At 41.6% G+C, this 19,351-nt stretch overlaps 1 protein-coding gene across 1 annotated transcript in view; it reads right to left on the bottom strand.

The window, feature by feature from the left end:
* The window catches only part of DOCK3 (dedicator of cytokinesis 3), a 641,328-nt gene that overhangs the window by 150,316 nt on the left and 471,661 nt on the right, over window positions 1-19,351 (bottom strand). The window contains exons 15-19 of the mRNA XM_045024316.1: window positions 15,000-15,124; window positions 6,256-6,418; window positions 5,568-5,674; window positions 4,623-4,794; window positions 3,597-3,694 (exon numbers count right to left, since the gene is read on the bottom strand). Coding sequence (XP_044880251.1) covers window positions 3,597-3,694; window positions 4,623-4,794; window positions 5,568-5,674; window positions 6,256-6,418; window positions 15,000-15,124 — 665 coding nt within the window. The remainder of the gene's footprint in view (window positions 1-3,596; window positions 3,695-4,622; window positions 4,795-5,567; window positions 5,675-6,255; window positions 6,419-14,999; window positions 15,125-19,351) is intronic.

The following is a 19,351-nucleotide window of genomic DNA, read 5'->3' as shown; positions in this document are numbered from 1 at the left end:
GAAACTGTGAGGAACCTGTTCAATTGCCCCCCAGCAGCAGGAAAAATTCTACCTCTTACCTTAGGAGACCCTTGTGAGAAGGGTCCCTCAAAAGGGATGAGGAAGAGGGAATGGGGCTGAATTGGATGGTGTAACCCGACTATAATACTTCAAGTATCCATCTGTCTGATCTGATGTATTCTGGGAGAGGTGTACATCACAGAGTAGCAGTTGGGCAGGGTGGTGCACCACAGGATCCATAGTGAAGTGATTTGTGACCCTGGACCAAATAGTCAAAACGAACAAGAGGCTGTACTAGCAGCATTGAGAGAGGCCTGCAAAGAAGCTTTGGTATTATGTGGTGTAAAGAGGTTAGCCGGGGCTCATCCCTCTCCGGGGCGGCGGGGAGCCATACTGCCTCACTATACACTGTTGATGTCTTGGGGGAATTAGTCCGGCAGTGGGAGTCTCCCTCGGCGGCCCTTGCAGCAACTGAAAGAAGCACAGAAAGCCCGGGCCATAAGTCAGGGCAGGGCAACAGTGAGTCAGGTGCTCAGGCCCTCAGGCAGGGTGGAGCAGTAACAGTACAAACAGTAGCAACAAGCCCAGACCCTGGGTCAGGGCGGGGCAAAAATGAGTCAGAAGCTCAGGCCATCAGGCAGGGGCTGAGCGGTAGTAACACAAACAGTAGCAATAAGCCCAGGCCCTGGGTCAGGGCGGGGCAACAACGGGGGGAGGGGAGTTGAGAGTGACCTGCGAGCGACACTGCTACTGCGAGGGGGAGGGAACAAGATGGCATCGGAGCGTGAGTTGGGCAGGAAGTGGGATCGGTGTCTGGCCTACTCGGTTGTCAAGCTGGATGCTAGTTTTGGATTAGGAATTGTTTTCTCACAGTTATCTTCTTTAAAAGAAAGACATGGCCTATTGCATTTGGGTCAGGGATGGGATTAAGAATGGCTTATCCCAATTGTCAGCATGATTTCCAGTCTTCATATCTTCTCCATGGCAAATTTGTAAAAGAACAGTGACTAATGACTTAAGAACATCCCAGTGGGACGAAAGGAGAAATCATGGTTATTCCTCATGGTTATTCCTGAAGTGCCCCTGGAGTAAGCCAATGTTCTTCTGAAACACTTATCGGTTGCTCTTTATACTCCAACAGGCTGTTTATGTACATGAAACAAAGTTTTGCATCTTGTTTTGTATTTTCTCTCTGGAAAGGGCCAGGAGAAACTCTTCTGAGAAATAAATAAAACAAAAGTGGACCCCTCCCCCTCCAAAAAAACAAAAACAAAACAAACAAACAAACAAAAAAAACGTGTCAGGCGCTCAGGCAGGGCTGAGCAGTAGCAATGTGAACAGTAGCAATGAGCCCAGGCCTCCAAAGGACCTGGGAGAGGGGAAGACTGCCACCCACAAGTTGGGTGGCAGGCGGGATGCAGGCCTTCCCACTCCACTGCATCCCAGCCTGGGGCCCTAGCAGTGGCAGAAGACCTGCTGCTGTGTCAGTGGGGATCCTGGCTGCAACACACTGACATGGGCTCTGGCAGTGTTGCTGGAGAATAGGGTCCCAGTGCCTGCTTTTCTTGATAAGTCCTCTTCTGTGAGAGCATTCTATAAAATAAGTCAGCATAAGAAGCTCAAGGGTTCCAGAAAGCCCATTGTGGAGGTGTATAAGGAAAGCAGAAGAGACCGTAAGGATTCTCCTGCCAAGGTTGGCAGGTTGGAAGTTGGCTCGTTCCAGGGGTCTTGTCCTTACAGTACACTGCTGGAGAGGGAGGCTGGAATGGAAATGTGGTGGAATCCTGGACAGAAATGTCTAAGTCCAAGGAGGTGTTGCCTCCCTGTATCTAACGGAGGAGCTAGGAGTATTGGTACTGTTGGTCATGTCTTTACTGGTGGTTGTGTTGGTACTGGATTCTGAGTTGGAACCAGTGGCTGACTTTTAGTGTGGAGGTGCACAGAAGCTGGGCAGTATGTCAGGACAGGTGGGTACGTTGGTACCGGTAGGAAATCCCTGTGTACCTTTCAGTACAGTGGATTCAGGCTGTGACTTGGAGAGCCTCGTGATAGAGGAAACTGGTTGGTATCAGCAATTCTGGACACTGCTCCTCAGGCTGAGGTGAGTTGAGTGGTAGTGGAGACAGTATGGATGGGTGGTCCATATGTTCCTTATGCACAAAGCCTGAGGAGAGTGCCTGGATTGGGGTCGGTGGCAGTTTCTTGAAGTCCTTAGGTTGGAGGGCTCCAAGAGTACCGACAATCGTGCTGAACAGGGCTGTTTGTCCTAAGACTTCTCAGTATGTGTGCTGGAAGTCTTGTTCATGAGTACTGACATCTTGATACCAGAGGAGGTAGAAGTCTAGTTGTACCTATCCTGCCTTCTCAATCCCTGGCCTTTGGGGTGACTTTCCCCTTCTTTTATATGCCACATATGGGTGTAGTGATGTCTGTTTTTTTTAGACGGCTTTGAGCTCTCTGAAGCTACCCTTTCTCTGCACACCAGAGCCAAAGTCGTCATCAGAATGCTCTGAGAGGTTGATGCAAATGTATGCACGGGGAGTTGGACCCTGAAGTGATGGTGGCTCTCAAGGACTGCTCCATAAGAAGTAACTTTAGTCTGTCCTCCCTCAGCTTCCTGGATCTGCTCCTGAAACCAGAGCAGACCTTACACTTTGTAGGATGTGGGACTCTCTGAGGCAGCCAGAATGCCCGTTGCCAAGGGGAACGACCCGTGGCAGGTCTGGCAGGGTTTAAAATCCAGGTTTTTGGGCATAGTCCAAGGAGGAAGGCTGCAGACAAAGGAGGTAAAAGGGCAGAGGCCCTTGCTGTGAAAAACAAGGGTGGGGGAACCTCCAAAAGCACAGCTTGTACCAAGAAGAAACAAAAATAAGAAAATAATAAAATAAATGGTCAGCTAGGTATGCTAAGCTAGCAGACACCACAATGCTCCCTCTCTAGCTACAGGTGGTTGAAAAGGAACTGGAGCTGCAGTGGGTCCACTCCTCACTAATATACCATTGGTCCAGAGCACGAGGATGTGTAGGGAGCAGGCACAGAGATGTGGACACTGCTGGTGAAAAATCTCTGATCAAAAGTGCCTGGATGTGTGCCTGCGTAAAGTGGAGCCCCTTTGGGACAATAACTCCAAGGAGAAGCTGTAGTTGGCAGGGATAATATGGATTTACTGTGTGTTTCTGGAGTTTAGGATTTTTGAATTACAGTGTTTTAAATTCTCAGCTTTCATACATTTATTTTCTTAAACTTGTCTAAATTCTCTTTCAAATGTATTAAATAACTGCAACATTCTAATGTTGTTATAGATTAATGTGTAATGTTCAACATTATCTCAATCTTTAACTTTTTTTGGTCGAGGAATAAAGCAGAAACATGAATTTTATCTACACACTGAAAAAATATATATACAAAACCCTGAGCCCCCTAAAAAATACCAGGTACATAACATCTCAGATAACAGTCATATTATCTGGACTTTAAAAATTGACAGCAGAGAGTCAATCACAGGAAGGCCTCTTCTGGTTTGCTCCCTCAAATACTTTGTTATCATAAAAAATAATTTTTCCATCAGTAAGAGTGACCATTAGTTGACTCAGTACCTTAACAATTTCCTCGCCATTGACATGCCTCAGTCTTCCTAGGATATCCATTACACGGTCTGGGTAAGCCTTCCATTTTAAGAGGGCAAGCAAGTCCACTGCAAAATGACACAAGAAAGGAACATGCACTCTGATATACTATAAAGCACAAGGACACTGAAGAATGTCTAGTACAGGCAGTGCATGGCTGGGATACTAAAGTTCAGAATCAGTATGACAACTATCGAGGGCCCAGACTGGCCATTAAAAGAAAGAAAGAAATGTTTCAGTTTCCACTGCACATTTAGATCTTGTCTGTGGTCTCTCTCCTGCTTTTAATGCAATATGATGAAAGACTGAAACATGGTATAAGTTTAAGTGAAGCCTCTAAAACAGTTAACAACAGTTCAAGAATCCTTCCCATAACAAAAGCTTGTGGGTTAGAAACACACACAGAACCATTCAAAATTTATAAACAAGTAAGGTAGGAAGAAAGCCACCCCCAAGATGTGATAGAGATTGAAGAGACGATACTTGTTCCATGAATTACTCCTCACCTCAAAGAGAAAACCTAAGGAGTAAACCTAGAAACCTACATTATTGCGAAAGAAATGAATGGTGTTTAAAAAGTAAAGGTTGTATTTTGTCTTGATGTTGCATTGTGGGCAGCCCTTTGGTATCTCTGAGGACTTGAAGTAAGCAACATCAAGCCTTGATCACAGAAACCTTCAATACAAAGCCCAACAGAGCTAATTTAGAATTGAGTTAACAAGCTAACTTTGAATTTATTATTCTCATGAGTTTAATCAGAATTAACAATGTTTTATCCTAGCCTTTGTGCCTCTATTTACAGAATATACCTACTATCTGTTACAAGTTAGTATGCTCATTTCCTTAAAAAAACCCTTTCTCTACTCATTCCAGTAGCACTGGAGCTTAGTAAATATAAGCACAGCTAACATTAATCCATAGAAAAAACAGTGAAAAATAGTGAAAAAACAGAACATGTTTCAATGGCCTTGTTTTCAGAAGGGACAGATATGGTACCGTTCTGGGTGAGTTTGGTGGAGGAGAGCTGGGTGGAGATCGAGAAGGTCTCTTTGGTACTACGCTGGAAAATGAGGCTAGAAGGGATGTTAGGGCAGCCGTTGTAGTCCTCTTTGCAGCAGGGCAGCCCCAGGTACAGAGCATGATTATTAAATGTGCTGTTCTCATCACACTGCAGATACAGAAAGGAAACCAAATTTTACCCAGTTGATTTACTTTATTCCACACATTCATGCCTTGCTAGCCTGAATTATTATTTGTATTATCATAGCATCTAGGATACCTAGTCATAAATCAGAATGCCATTGTACAATCCTCTGAGTGCACAGAAAAACTATACACAGAAACCTATGCTTGCCATCCTCAGGTACAGTACATTAAGTCACCTGTGCTTAAGAAAATGTGGTCGCCCACTCACAGATCTCTTCACAACTTTTAAGGATCTTCCAGATGTAATCTAGCTGTTTGAGATATATATATATATATATATATATATATATATATATATATATATATATATATACACACACTGAAGGAAAAAACTAGGGTAACCTTGTAAGGACAAAATTACTCTGCTAGGGTATTGCTGAGCAGGATTATGGTGTCTCACATTACTAGTCTAGTCCATAACAGCGTATAGTAATAACATACCCTCATAGCATTCTTGGGTGGTTATGAATACTAGTGAGACTGAATTTAAAACCAGAGAGGAGTAACAAAGGTCATTATAATTTGAGGAGGAAAAATGACACCCATCTATACTGAGTCCTATAAATTGGGATCTGTTATAAATAGGTTCAGAATCCTATCACTATTTCCTCATGTAATGAAAAACAGCATTATCAGAAATGTAATGACATTTACTCAAATGTATCTACACTGAAGTAGGGATAAATGGGTGGCAGGTCTGCAGTGCAGCATTAGAAGAGTTGTGAGCTATGGTACCTTATAAACATAAAGCTCATGGATATCATCCGATAGGGTGGTGCCATCATCCCTCATCAGAGGAGTGAATGCAAAGCCAAAAAGCTTTTTTTCTCCTTTGTCTTTAGCTGCAACAGGAAATAAAGAACACAGAGAAACATTTCTGCATATGCTGCAAATGTGTGTGTGTATATTCCCCCCCCCCACTCTCTATACTACATACTCACTCCTTAGCCTCTCTGTATTTCTAACAACCAATGCATGAAGCCACATCAGGATTAATTTTTCTATCTAATCTATCTAGCTATCGATCGATAGATAGATAGACACACGCACTGTACTAGGTTGCAGTTTATGCTATTGACCACAAAATTAGTCTCTACAAATGTAAAACAGACAAGCCTTTATCAAGATTGTGTTGACCAGAGTAAATCATATGCACAACTTGAAAAAACAATATGTCAAAGAACACAGTAGGAAAACAATATGGGAGTCTGTTGTCCTGAAGAGCATGTTCTAATTTAGACCCTTTTTTATATTCTCTAACAACTCTTGATAGCACCATTCCAAACACTGGATCCTTAACACTGTACTTATTGTACTTTAAGATTCCCTCTTCCAGTGACTTAGCATTTTAATCTTCTACTTGTAATGGAAAGAAATCAACATTTTTAGATTTGTTTTGGACAAAGGATTATGTTGCACTCACTGGAGCAATGCCTGAACTCAAAGCGAAGGTGAGACCCACGGAACCTGTCAATGGGGATGGGTAGCTTGATAATTTCCCCCCAACGAGGGCTGTTACTGTGGTAGAGGACAAAAGAGTGGTATGCACTTCTGTTTGGCTCTCCTGAGCCTAAACTGATACAGTCCTGGAACAAAACAAAAAAGAAAGAATAAAAGACATCACACTGCTACACAAGTCATTTTATTACATTGTGTGAGCCTCATGCTGAGGTTACTGAAATCTAGTGTCTTTTTTTCTCTGTATAATTCATACCCTTCTGCAAACACGAGGACAGAGATAGAAGGAGAATCCTGGATGCAAAGGAATCTGAAGTTTTTTGAAGGGAGATTTTTAGACTGTGCTTCGGATCAGAGGTACAACTCTGAGACCTGTGTCTCAAGCGGCATTCAAACAGGATTTCTTTGCTTTCCGTTTTCCTCAGATTATTATTTAGTTTAACCGTTGTATCAAGTAAGTACAGGATATATATTAACAAAGAGACCAGAAGGAAAAAATGGGTAGTAACAGATAATTACTCACTTGTAATTAGGCTTCTCTGAAAACATTATTTAGCTAGATTCCTACTTTTGGGTCTCAGCTCACTAATGTGATTCAGGGAAGAACTCTCTGAGCTCTCAAATTTTTTTGGCTCTTTGAAGCACTGGCCATACAACCTCATTCTGAGATCAAATGCCAGTGCCCTAGTGCCCTTAGATAGAACATTTTATTTCATGTCACTGAGTAATGGCAAGCAAAGAACATTCAGGTTAATAATTACCACCTAATGATACCAGAATGGATTCCCATTCTTGGAGACTAAAAAACTCCAGGGTAGTCTTGACTAATCTATACATTCTCAACCCATGGAGGAACAAAAACTGTACATATCAATTTAATTTAGGAGTATTATGGAAACTTCCTGAATCCCCCATTCACAACAGGAGGTAGGACAGTTGGGAGAAATAGTGAGCAGGTGGCAAACAGCTGGAGAAAGGGCCGCATGTTCCCAAGGAGGAGACACTCCAGGGTTTGTATTGAAATACGGATATATAAAAAGGTAAAGCACAAGTGCATGCACTGGGCTGGACACTTGCAAAGCAACCTGGAAGCTCTGACTACACCATACATCTTAAAACAAAGCAGAAAAAGGACAGCTGAAAGAATCTGCAAGTATAACTTCCAAGAAAAATTGATTTTGTTTATGTTACCCCCATTGCCCCCCAGGAAAATAGTAACCCAGTATTTGGATTATTGATTTTTTATTTTTTGGGTGGGGTAGGTTCCTCCCTTTTAATGTTTTGAACTTCTCTATCAATTTGAAATATGTATATGGAAGGAACAGAACAGAATGAATTCCAAACAGAACAGGTGTAGAAAATGGCTACTAGGATGATCCAAGGAATGGAAAACCTACCTTATGAAAGGAGACTCAAAGAGCTTGGCTTATTTAGATTAACCAAAAGAAGGCTAAGGGGAGATATGATTGCTCACTATAAATACATCAGAGGGATAAATACCAGGGAGGGAGAGAAGGTATTTAAGTTAAGCCCCAACATGGACACAAGAACAAATGGATATAAACTGGCCATCAACAAGTTTAGGCTTGAAATTAGACAAAGGTTTCTAACCATCAGAGGAGTGAAGTTCTGGAACAGCCTTCCCAGGGGAGCAGTGGGGGCAAAAAACCTAACTGGCTTCAAGACTGAGCATGATAAGTTTATGGAGGGGTGGTATGATGAGACTGACAATAACGGCATGAAGCCGATCTGTGACTGCTAGCAGCAAATATCTCCAATGGCTGGGGATGGGACACTAGATGGGGAGGGCTTTGAGTTACTACAGAGAATTTGTTCCCAGGTGTCTGGCTAGTGGTTCTTGCCCACATGCTCAGGGTCTAAAACTGATCACCATATTTGGGGTTGGGTAGGATTTTCCCCCCCGGGTCAGATTGGTAGAGACTCTGGGAGGTTTTTTTGCCTTCCTCTATAGCACGGGGCAAGAGTCACTTGCAGGTTTAAAATAGTGTAATTAGTGGATTCTCTTTAAATCATGATTTGAGGACTTCAGTAACTCAGCCTGAGGTTAGGGGTCTGTTACAGGAGTGAGTGGGTGAGGTTCTGTGGCCTGCAATGTGTAGGAGGTGACTAGAGGATAATGATGGTCTTTTCTGACCTTAAAGTCTACGAGATTATAATCTAACAGAATACTCTGGGGGCACTAGGACCCAAGTGCCACCCCCCCAGGGAAAACGGCAGAGAGGAACCAGCCAGAAGGAACAAAAGCAGCCAAAGCAGGGAACACTGGACATTCAGACAACTTTCTAAAACTTTGACTGGATTTTCTGTGCCCTATGCTAACTGGAGGTTTGCTTCAAGGAAAACCCTGCGCGGATACAAAATTTGTATCTGCATTAGATCCACGATCTGCAAAAATGGTCCATGGATATAAGGTGGATATCTGTAGAGTTGCAGTGCTCTAGCTCCAACCCTCTCCCTCCTTCGCAGTCTCTTCACCTTACCCCCTCCCTTCCCTATCAGCCTTACTCTCCTTCCCTACCCTTTATATTTAGCTTATCTCCTTCTAAGTAACCCCACAATAAATAAATATAATCATGTAACTAATATGACATTTGCTGCCATTACAGTGTTTACACTGTAGTATATAACAGATAAACTGATCAGCACTATAAGGAGTTTATATCATGGAAGTAGATATGCAGTGAGATTGGATACAGGCCTGGGTGAATGGTTCAATACTATGACTGGAGTTAGACAAGGGTGTGTGTTATCATCAATCCTCTTTGCATTGGCGATAGATTGGGTGATGAAGCAGGCAACACAAGGCATCATGGACGGTGTAAAATTGGTTAGCAGAGACTAGTTACACAACCTTAACTTTGCTGACAACATTGCTTTATTGAGGCCAGGTCTACACTACCGGCTAAATCAGCACTGCTGTGATCCCTGCAGCAGTGTTGATTTAGCAGGTCTGATGAAGACACGCTTAATCGATGGGAAAGCACTCTCCGATTGATTTGTCACTCCACCTCTCCACCAAGAAGCATAAGGGAAGTCGGTGGGAGAGCGTCTCCCATCGACACAGCGCAGTGTGGACACTGCGGTAAGTGGATCTAGCTACGTTGACTTCAGTTATGTAACTGAAGTAGTGTAACTTAGATCAATTTACTGCCATAGTGTAGACCAGCCCTAAGTATGACGTGGAATGGAATGACTGCCCTTACATCAGAGGTAGAACAGGAAGCAGCAAAATTTGGACTGAAAATAAATGCAGAGAAAAAACAATATTATGAAAATAGAAAACTGGACAACAGATACAAAGGTGCACATGGATGGAAAAGAAATTGAACAGCTAGAAATGTTCTATTACCTGGGTGTGTGTGATGTCATTCAAAGGTGGCTGTGATAAACATATTTGCACAAGATTAGGAAAAGCAAACACCACTTTTGGAAGGATGACCAAATTTGGTCAAACAGATCTTCACACCAAATGATAGGTCAGATTATACCATGTGATTGTACTGAGCATGTTTCTGTACAGAGCAGAGACATGGCCAATGACTGTGGCTAACAAAAAGAGATTGGAGGCTTCCCATCAAAGATGGTGGAGGAAAATACTGAATATTTCATGGAAAGACAAAATTACAAATATAAGAGTAAGGGAGCTGAGAGAGCAGGACATGTTATAAAATATCATCAAAGAAAGACGGGTCAGCTGCCTGGGATATATATACCATAGGGAAGACGAGACATGCTAAGCAAGTATTGAAATGGGTATCTGAGAAAGGAAAGAGAAAGCAAGAAAGGTCAAGGAAGAAATGACAGAAGACAGTGCCAGAGGACACTGAATGATCTGGCATCAGCTGGGATGAAGTACCACAACAACTAGTGAGTGACCATAATCACTGGAGGAACTGGACTTTCCAATTTGTCAGCAGCTCAGGAGGAACTAAGATTAAAGGTGAGGTTTCTCTCTTTCTGCATGTCCCGTCACCCATACAGCAGATTTTTGTATATCAGAGTTTCCCAAACTTGGGACACCGCTTGTGTAGGGAAAGCCCCTAGCAGGCCGGGCTGGTTTGTTTACCTGCCCTGTCCGCAGGTTCGGCCAATTGCGGGTCCCGCTAGCCACGGTTCTCTGCTCCAGGCCAAGGGGAGCTGCTGGAAGCGGCGCGAGGATGTGCTGGCCACCACTTCCAGCAGCTCCCATTGGCCTGGAGCAGTGAACCGCAGCCAGTGGGAGCTACAATCGGCCGAACCTGTAGACGGGGCAGGTAAACAAACTGGCCTGGCCCACCAAGGGCTTTCCCTACACAAGCGGTTGGGAAACACTGCTGTATACGATGTGGCAAGGCAACTTTTTGGCCACGTCAGCCTCAGCATTTCTCTCTGTGGTGGCAGAGGCAAAGCTGGAGTAAGTCAGTCCTGCTCTGGAGGTTTTTAAGTTCTTAACTTTGGTTTATTTACAAGGTCAGGCTCAGGGTAGGCTAGAATAGTTCTCTTAAGCAAAAGAACCCCATAATACAAAAGAAACACATCTCCTTGATCCCTGACTAGAGTATTAACTTATTATGCTGGTTTCGGGTTACTAGCCCTTCCCCAAAACAGACGTAAATTCAATGTTTCCTGTGTAAGGAGACCAGCCTTCTCACCTAGGAGAACCCTTTTCTTCCTGCTGCCCCTAACCCTGCTGCAGCTTGTTTCTTCTCCCTCCTCCCACTCTCTCACTGGAGGAGGGGTTTTTAAAGGTCACTGGAAGCCCCTTAATGGGACTCACATGTCTCAAATTAACCTGAGATAATGTCTTTTCAGTTCATAGGTAAAAGGGCCTTCACCGTTCTAGGAATGATACACATGCCTTCCACCACTCTCTTATAGCTGTGAGGTTTGACTTTGTCACAATGATCAATAATTTTGTTAATAAGTACTTATTATTATATCACGTGCTTCTACATATAGTAGAAAAACAGAGTTTATTTGTAAGGTGCCAGTTCCTGAAGCATTCAAAGTATAGGAATTCATATTAACTAATAATTCCATCTCACCTATCTTTCCCTCCACTACAATAAAATGGTCTTTTTATCCTGTTTCTCAAAAGAGACTTAACACTGAAGTGCCCATGTATCAAAATCATTGTCACTCAATCTACTTAATACATCCATTCTTGCTTGTAATTTGGTAAGAAATTAGGTGGATCTCTTGTAAGAAAGTTATTTGTGGTCCTGGCTTCTCCGAGGAGGACCCAATGCTCTTTTATTTACTTGGATTTGGGATACCTTTGAAATTAAATGATATATTTTTAAAATCAGTCACTTATAAAATAAAATCTACCTAACAATCTATATGTGTCTCTAACCTCTCAAATCTGTGATATCTGAAACTCTGTCCTAATTCCTTACATGACTTCACCATCATCCAACAAAGGAAATACTCTAAAAGGTTTCATTAAGAAAAAGGGAAACTTTAATCATAATTATTATTGAACACATCAATAATAATAAATGTGCCAAATCTATATAATTAGTCAACATATAATGTTGATTCTAAGTAAGATGAACTGAATATATTGCCAGCTCTCTGAGCATCCTCATTTCAACAGAATGGGCCATTTCAATATCGACCCATATTTTTGTTATTATTTATATTATAGTAGCACCTAGAGGCTACAACTGAAATTGGGGTTTCATTGTACTAGGTACTGTACAAACAGATACCATAGCAAGAGACAGTCCTTGCCCAAAAGAACTTACAATCCAAACAGATGAATTCAAGTGGACACATCCTCAAAATGGAGAGATTGTGTGCTCAATGCACAAAGAAGCTCATGTGTTTTTAAACTTCAGACCAAATATTTAATTGAAACATAGAAGGCCAGATTCTCAATTCGTATCAGTCAACACAGCTTGACTGAAAACAATGGAGATATTTCAATTTACACCAGCTGAGGATCTGACCCAAAATTCAAAAGAATATTATACAGCATTTCAAATGTTCAAACAGTTGTCCAAAAAGGAACTGATTAACAACAACTGAGGATTCCTAAATAGGAAACACTGTGGAATATGGACTATGGGATCTGACATACCTAATAACAAGTAAGCAAAATATCCATCCTAGTGCAATAATAGCCCACAAGAGGAAGCAGAACTTTGCTCCCATTAATCTGAATATCTGTATAGTTTATTACTTCAGAATAGCAGCATGAAACATATCAAATTTAACATCTATTGAACTGAATTTAGATCACTTCAAAAATGCCAATTGCCTATATGCAGAAATAATCACTACCACATAACAGAAACACACTATATGGAATTAAATTTGGAGACTAATCCTGTCTCATCTCTTTGTTCACTGTGGAGTTTTCTGCTTGATGTAAAAATTTTGCCAATTCATCTGCCAAAGTAAAAGCAAATGAGACCAGCCATCTGGGATTACTGTTAATTTAGTGGGGTAACTTATCATTGAACATTAATATCCTTGTCATTGCAGAAGACAGTTGACCTATCAAGTGTATACTGGTGTTGTAAATCTATAGAAAAACCCAGAAAAACAGAAAATGTCAGCTCCTCAAACATGAGATTTCCAGTTTGTGTCAGCCTTCAAAATGCTGTAAAGATTAGATAAAGAAAGTTTGTATTCATGGTCTTCCTCTTAATTTAGGTGAAGATCTCCGAGAATGATGAGATCTATCACTTTTAATAGTCTCATCTTTGTAATGGATTTTAAGATGTCTAGGCATCCATTTGCCAAAAACCTACACAGGTTTATTACCCCAGGTGTTTTCAGTATGACACTAAATTAATATTTTTTTATCTTTTATTTTCAGATCATTCTGCTTTTGTTTCAAACTATTTGCAAAATTTCAAGGTATTTTGTTTTACACTTCATACATGTGGTCTAGTTAATCTTCATTTTGTGCATTTAGAGCAAGTGTATACTTGTGATGTCCCTGCCATTTCCCATCAGGAGTGAGGCAGATATCACTCAAGGTCAGATAGGATTTTGATATTAAACAGAAGGAGAAGCTGCTGCTGCAAAGACACTGTCAGCCAGAGAACTTCAGCTGCAATAATTCAACATAATAGGAAAGAAAATGCAAAAGAATGCATTAAAGATTAATAATTTTTATTGTAAACATTAATAGTAAGGAGTTTCTGGAAGAGCTGCTTGAGCCAATATCTTCAGTGTTTATATTTGTTTTCCGAGAAGGATCACCTGAGTTCCTTGAGGCTGCTTACACAGTGGGATGCAGACATTTTCTCCAAGTTTCTTTTGTTTAATTATAGGGTGAATTTAATAATTTTTAGTGCTTAATGGAGAAGAGAGACTGATAGCAATTCTCTATTCCAAGCATACAGTAACTGAGCAGAACTGCGCAAGTTCCTCTCACAGTCAAAGCACCACAATTCCGATTCAAAATATATTTTGCTGTTCCTGGTCTATGGCCTATTCTGAACAGAGATTGCTGCTTGTGATAAGGGGTGCTAAATTACAAAGCAGTGTGAGGGAATTTCCATTAAAATTAGACTGAAATTAGACTAAAACCACCAAACTTGTTGACTTGGGACATAATTCATATTTGAATACAATGCCTTCTACAGACTTCAGTGGGACAACCCAATAATTTTAAGGACATCTCAATCTCTCCCTAAAAGCCCAATTCTGTCATCCTTACTCATATTTTTGTATGCAGTGTTGTTGTGACTGTGTTGGTCCCAGATATCAGAGAGACAAGGTAGGTGAGGTAATATCTTTTATTGGAGCAACATCTGGCTGGTGAGAGAGATAAGCTTTCGAGCTTACACAGAGCTCTTCTATAGGTCTGGGAAACTCACTCAGAGTGTCACAGCTAAATACAAGGTGGAACAGGTTGTTTAGCATAAGTAGCTAACACACATTTCAAGGGACCATTCAAGATGAAATGGTCCGTTAACATCCCTCCAGTCAAAAGGAGGAAAGGAAAGGGGGGCTTGGTAGTGGGTAATAGATTATTTTAATAAACCAGAAATCCAGTGTTTCTATTCAGTCAGATATAGAGCGACCTATTCAGTCCTCATCCTCAAAGGAAACTTGCACAACACTTTCAAAAAACAAGCCTGGGAGCTTAACTTCATAACTTTTGCTAGACACTAAAAATTGTGATCCTGCCCCACACACCCTGCAGTAGTGGCTCCTTCCCCTGGGGCTGGGCCTGGCTCCCCATTCTGGGCACAGGGTTACAGCGCCATTCACATTTGGCCCAGCCACCCCTCCATCATTAACAGAGGGGCAGCTGGGCCAAACCTGAGCAATGCTGTGATCCCACACACCAGAGCACAATGCATTCATTCAAATTTAGTCAGCCACACCCTTCTCCCCTCCCATCACTGGCATGGAATTCTTGAGTTTTGATCCACTATGAGTGAAAATTTTAACTAAATTAGCTTTTCACTTACTGTTTGTTAATGTTTTGTCCAAATCCCCAAATTCAGAGGTTTACAATTATTTCTCCACTAGCAGAATTGCCCTAAATTAATTCAAACCTGGTAGTTGAATCTTTTTATCATAGTATTGAAGTAAATAAAGAACTCAAAAGGCCCCAAAAGTTAAAGGAAATAATTTTATTCAAAACTTTCCAGGGTATTAGAGAAGGCAAGAGAAGATGTACATGGAACAAGGAGGTTGATATTGATGTAACTCAGCACAGAAACAAACTTATTTGCTTACCTTCAGGATCTCTCCATCTGCATAAAGAACATACATGGTCACTTCGATGTTCTTCTGAACACTCTTCCCACCTCTCTCAAAATCCCCCTTCTCTAGTGTCAGGTACAAGTCATTACGTATATCACCTAAAATGAGAGACAGGAGTCACATGTTTAAAGACCACATCAAAGATATGGTGCCTCTATGGAGGCAACTGACTGATTTTGTTCTTCAAGATTTTGACTGGAGCCCAACTCATTCCAAGCAGCAAGTTAATAATAAAAAAAAAAGAATACCGGTATTTGACCAACAATGCAGTAAATCAGAGGGTTGTTAGTAACTTTTGTATTAAATCTGAATTCAGAATCAATAATTGCATTATTATGGGTGGAGTGAAGGGAATGGGAAAATAACCTCACATTCTTTTGCTGAGTCATCTGATTTGGAATGATCCGGGTAAGTTTAACAAATGGTCAATAACACCTGATTAACTGTCTCTTGTATGCTTTAAAAATTATATTTTGTAGCAATTAATAGAAAATTAAATTCAAGTAATTCTTTTCACAACACTAATGTTTATTATTACTGTAACAAAAGCAAAAGCTGTTCTTTGTTTTGGAGATCTGTTTGTAATTCAAACCTCTGCTGAGGTGGAGTGGGTGAGAATTAATACATTTCTTTCTGCTGGTTTCCTGGCTAGCTTGCAGACTCCATGCAGGAGTGCTAAGGAGAAAGCACTAGAAATGCCTGCCAATTTTTCATCACCTTGTTTTCAAGTGCTTTCAGAGCAGATGATTATATCCAGAAATACAGATGCTAGAGTATTGGGGGTAACAATCTGTAAACCCCTTGTTGATTTGAATTTGACAGCTTCTAGTCCACTTTTCTAGTATTTACTGCTGTTGTGGGAAAATCAGCTTTCAAATCTAATGCAGTCAACTCTAAAGTGTTTATGTTTTGTAACAAAAGGAGACTAGAGAGTACCCATTTTTCTTTAGGTTTTTCATTTATTTATTTTTAACTGTCACTGGCTTCTAAAGATACATTTTTTCATCTGTGTTGGTTTTCCACATAGCATACTGAAGGATAGCTCATGCTAACACTGTGTGAAAAATGTGTAAGGTTAAAAAACAAAAAAATCAAACCCTTTCAGGCAAATATTGTGTTAAGCAGCCCAAAGAAACTAAATAATGAAGTAATGGAATGGCTATCCAGCAATACAGAGCCTGTTTGGAACCATGTTTTTTTCCACTTCAATATTTGGAGAAGCTGATGCATTTAAATCTGTTTATTAACCAGAAGCACAAGGAAAGAGGCAGTGAGGGAAATTATGTATCTGTCATAAATGTACTGTCTTTCTTGTAGTCTACACCCAAACTGAAATGTTCCTTAACCCCGTTCCTAAATCCACTGTATGGATCAACACTACAAGCTTTCAGCCTTGTCTTTATCTCACTTGTTGCTGGTGACAGGTATAACTCTTTAGCACTTAATATTAGATACAGAGCTATATTATTTTGCCAAGACTTCTGTTGGGAGTTATTTATGAACGGGAATCTATATGCAGGGCCTCCTCCTTATCCATTATCCCCACTCCCAATGTGTAGCCCCATGAAGTTTGCAGCCTGAAGCATCTCACAATTAGAGATCTGAAAATGCCAAGGCTAATTAATGGGGGGTGGGAGAGGAGGGAGGGAGGGCGGAATTGTTATATGGAAACTGACAACAGATGTTTCTGAAGACCCTCAAGCATTTTACCTAGCTTTTCTTACTAATGTTTAGTGGTCAAACTTAACACCTAGCAAACCACAATTATGGGAAAGCGATAATGCATTTCTAATCAGTCTCATTGCTCAAAATGCAGACTGAGCCATTTATGCACTTGCTATGGGACTATTAAAGAAATGTAACAGTCTGTTGACATGAAAGAGAAAAGTAGGGCAGAGTTGGTTATTTGCTTGGAAATTGCTCCTGGTCAGTCTTTAGTGACAATTGCACCCATTTTCCTTAGAACACTTCATATGGTGAGAGGAATTAATTTACATCTATAAACTAACTTTCTGGAAATATATTTTCATAATTATAATTGGGTTTTTGGAGCCTCTTGCTGGTGACCCCACCTTGCTGAAGACTGACTCTGCAAATACAGAGTTCTAGTGACAGATTGCAAATCAGTCCCTAGCCTGGTTTAATAACAATATTTGATATTTACATAGCATCTTACATTTCAAGATGCTTTACATAGGTATATATAAAGGAAATCCATAAGATACAGACAGCTTCGATACCGTGATTGACATCACAATGAGAAATAATGAAGGGAGAAGGCATTTTAGTCAAGCACCTTGGTGCAACTGAATTTTCAAAAAAATGGCTTGGGGTCTGTAATGTTAATGCAGAGCAAACAGGACCTTTTCAAAAATAAGGTGTTTCCCACAGCAAAGGGTACAAGAGAAAATGTATGTACTTTGACACAGAGAAGGGGTGAGTTAACTTGATCAGGTATTGAACCTATGATTGCAGAGAGTCTAGTTCCAAAATCAGAAGCTTAAACTGCTGAATTAAGTTCTTCACTTTAACAATGAAAATAATTTTACTGTCTTGAAAATAAATATTACATTGGTTTACCACTTCTTCCATTGGCCCCCATGAGTTGGGGTCACATTTCCCTGAGATGGTAGCTATCAGCAGGAAGTTTCTAAGCCCAGAGGCACTAAGATCTTGCTTACACTACACAGTTTTGTTGACAAAAGTCAGGTTTCATTGACAAAACAGCGGAGGTGTACACACTGCAATGCTCCATCTGCCGACAAAATTCGCCTGCTTTGCCGATAAAATAAAACAACCTCGATGAGAGGTGTAGAGATTTTTGTGGCTATGTTATATCGACAAAGTGTTAGTGTAGACACTGCGCTTGGTTATGTTACTGTAAATGGCCTCCAGAAGATATCCCACAATGCCCCTCCTGACCGCTCTGTCAGCAATTCGAACTCTGCTGCCCTTCATTCCCCTCACACCGTCGCTCTGGTGCTGCGCCGAAGACCTGCCACTTCTATAAGGAGCTGGATGCCATCCTTGGCAGCAACCCTACCTCCACCACCAAGAGCCCCATGGATACTTCGGTGGGGCTGGAGGCAATGGACAGTGAACTCAACGGCAAGGACAAAGTCGTGGATGAGGAGGTCAAGATGGAGGATGATGTGCAGCACACGGCAGGGTCACCTGGTGGCACAGTGAGTCAGGACCCCTTTTCCATTCCGGAGGGGTCTAGCCAGTCCAAGCAGTCCATCTCTGGTGCGCATGATACAGGAGAGGAGAACTCTGGTAAGTGATCTTCTTGAGTTGATGCTGCTTGGTTATATGAGGTAGAGCTGTCCTTTGCTCTGTATATTCTAGAAGTGAGTAAAGGGATAGAAATGTACAAGACTAGTTATGTTTGAATGTGCTATACATTCCCCTGTGCAGCTAAGCAGCACGGTGGAACAGTGTGTTAATGCACACCGAGATTTCACGGGAATCCTCCAGAGATATCTCTAGGAAACTTTTGTGTAGGTACTTGCCAATCCTCTGCTGAATGTTCCTTGGCAGAGCTGCTTTGTTTCTTCCCGCACTGTAGGAAACTTTCCCGTGCCAATTGGCAATCACTTGTGCAGGGACCAAAGCAGCACACAGGTGAGCAGCATAGGGACCCATCTGAAGCTGCATGCGTGCAAGAGATGCACCCTTGCTTACCCTCAGGAGTGAAATATTGGCTTTGATAACCCACCTGTGGAAAATGGTGGCAGAATTTACAATATTGTCTCTGGGCCTGCACCAATCCCCTTAAAAAACAACCTAGACCCTTTGCCCCATCTTGAACACCCAACCCCCACCTGGGCCGAACTCACCATGTTTAGGGTGTTCGCCAAGATGTGTGCTTGCCAAGGGACAGTGAGAAAGTGATTCGTATGTTAAAAGAGATGTATTTTACTGTAATGATTCAATGCTGTGTGTGAACTAACAATCATGCTTCCTTGTATTTTTTCTTGTGCTCCTGCAGATATGGCCTTCAGGAGAACCCTCTTCATACAGGCGAAGTGCCGCCGCCAGATAAGGAAGCGACCAAGGCGGAGCAAGGAGGACATGTTCCGAGAGGTGCCCCAATCCTCAGAGGCCGAAAAAAGAGAATGCAGGGAGTGGCAAGAGACCCTGAGGAAAAAATTTAAAATAGAAAGGCAGGACAGAAAGGAGAGCAAGGAGCGCATTTGTAAAGGGCCAGGAGCAGATGATAAAAGTGATGGAGGAGCAAATAGAGATAGTGAAGTCCCTAATCATGCCCCAGGCAGAACACATGCATGCTCTCCCCACTGCCCCGCAGCCGATATGGAACTGAT

This window comes from Mauremys mutica, chromosome 7, assembly GCF_020497125.1.
Source record: "Mauremys mutica isolate MM-2020 ecotype Southern chromosome 7, ASM2049712v1, whole genome shotgun sequence".
In the NCBI taxonomy this organism is placed as follows: domain Eukaryota; kingdom Metazoa; phylum Chordata; order Testudines; family Geoemydidae; genus Mauremys; species Mauremys mutica.
Note: the sequence above shows the minus strand (reverse complement) of the source record. Positions and strands in the feature narration are given on the sequence as shown.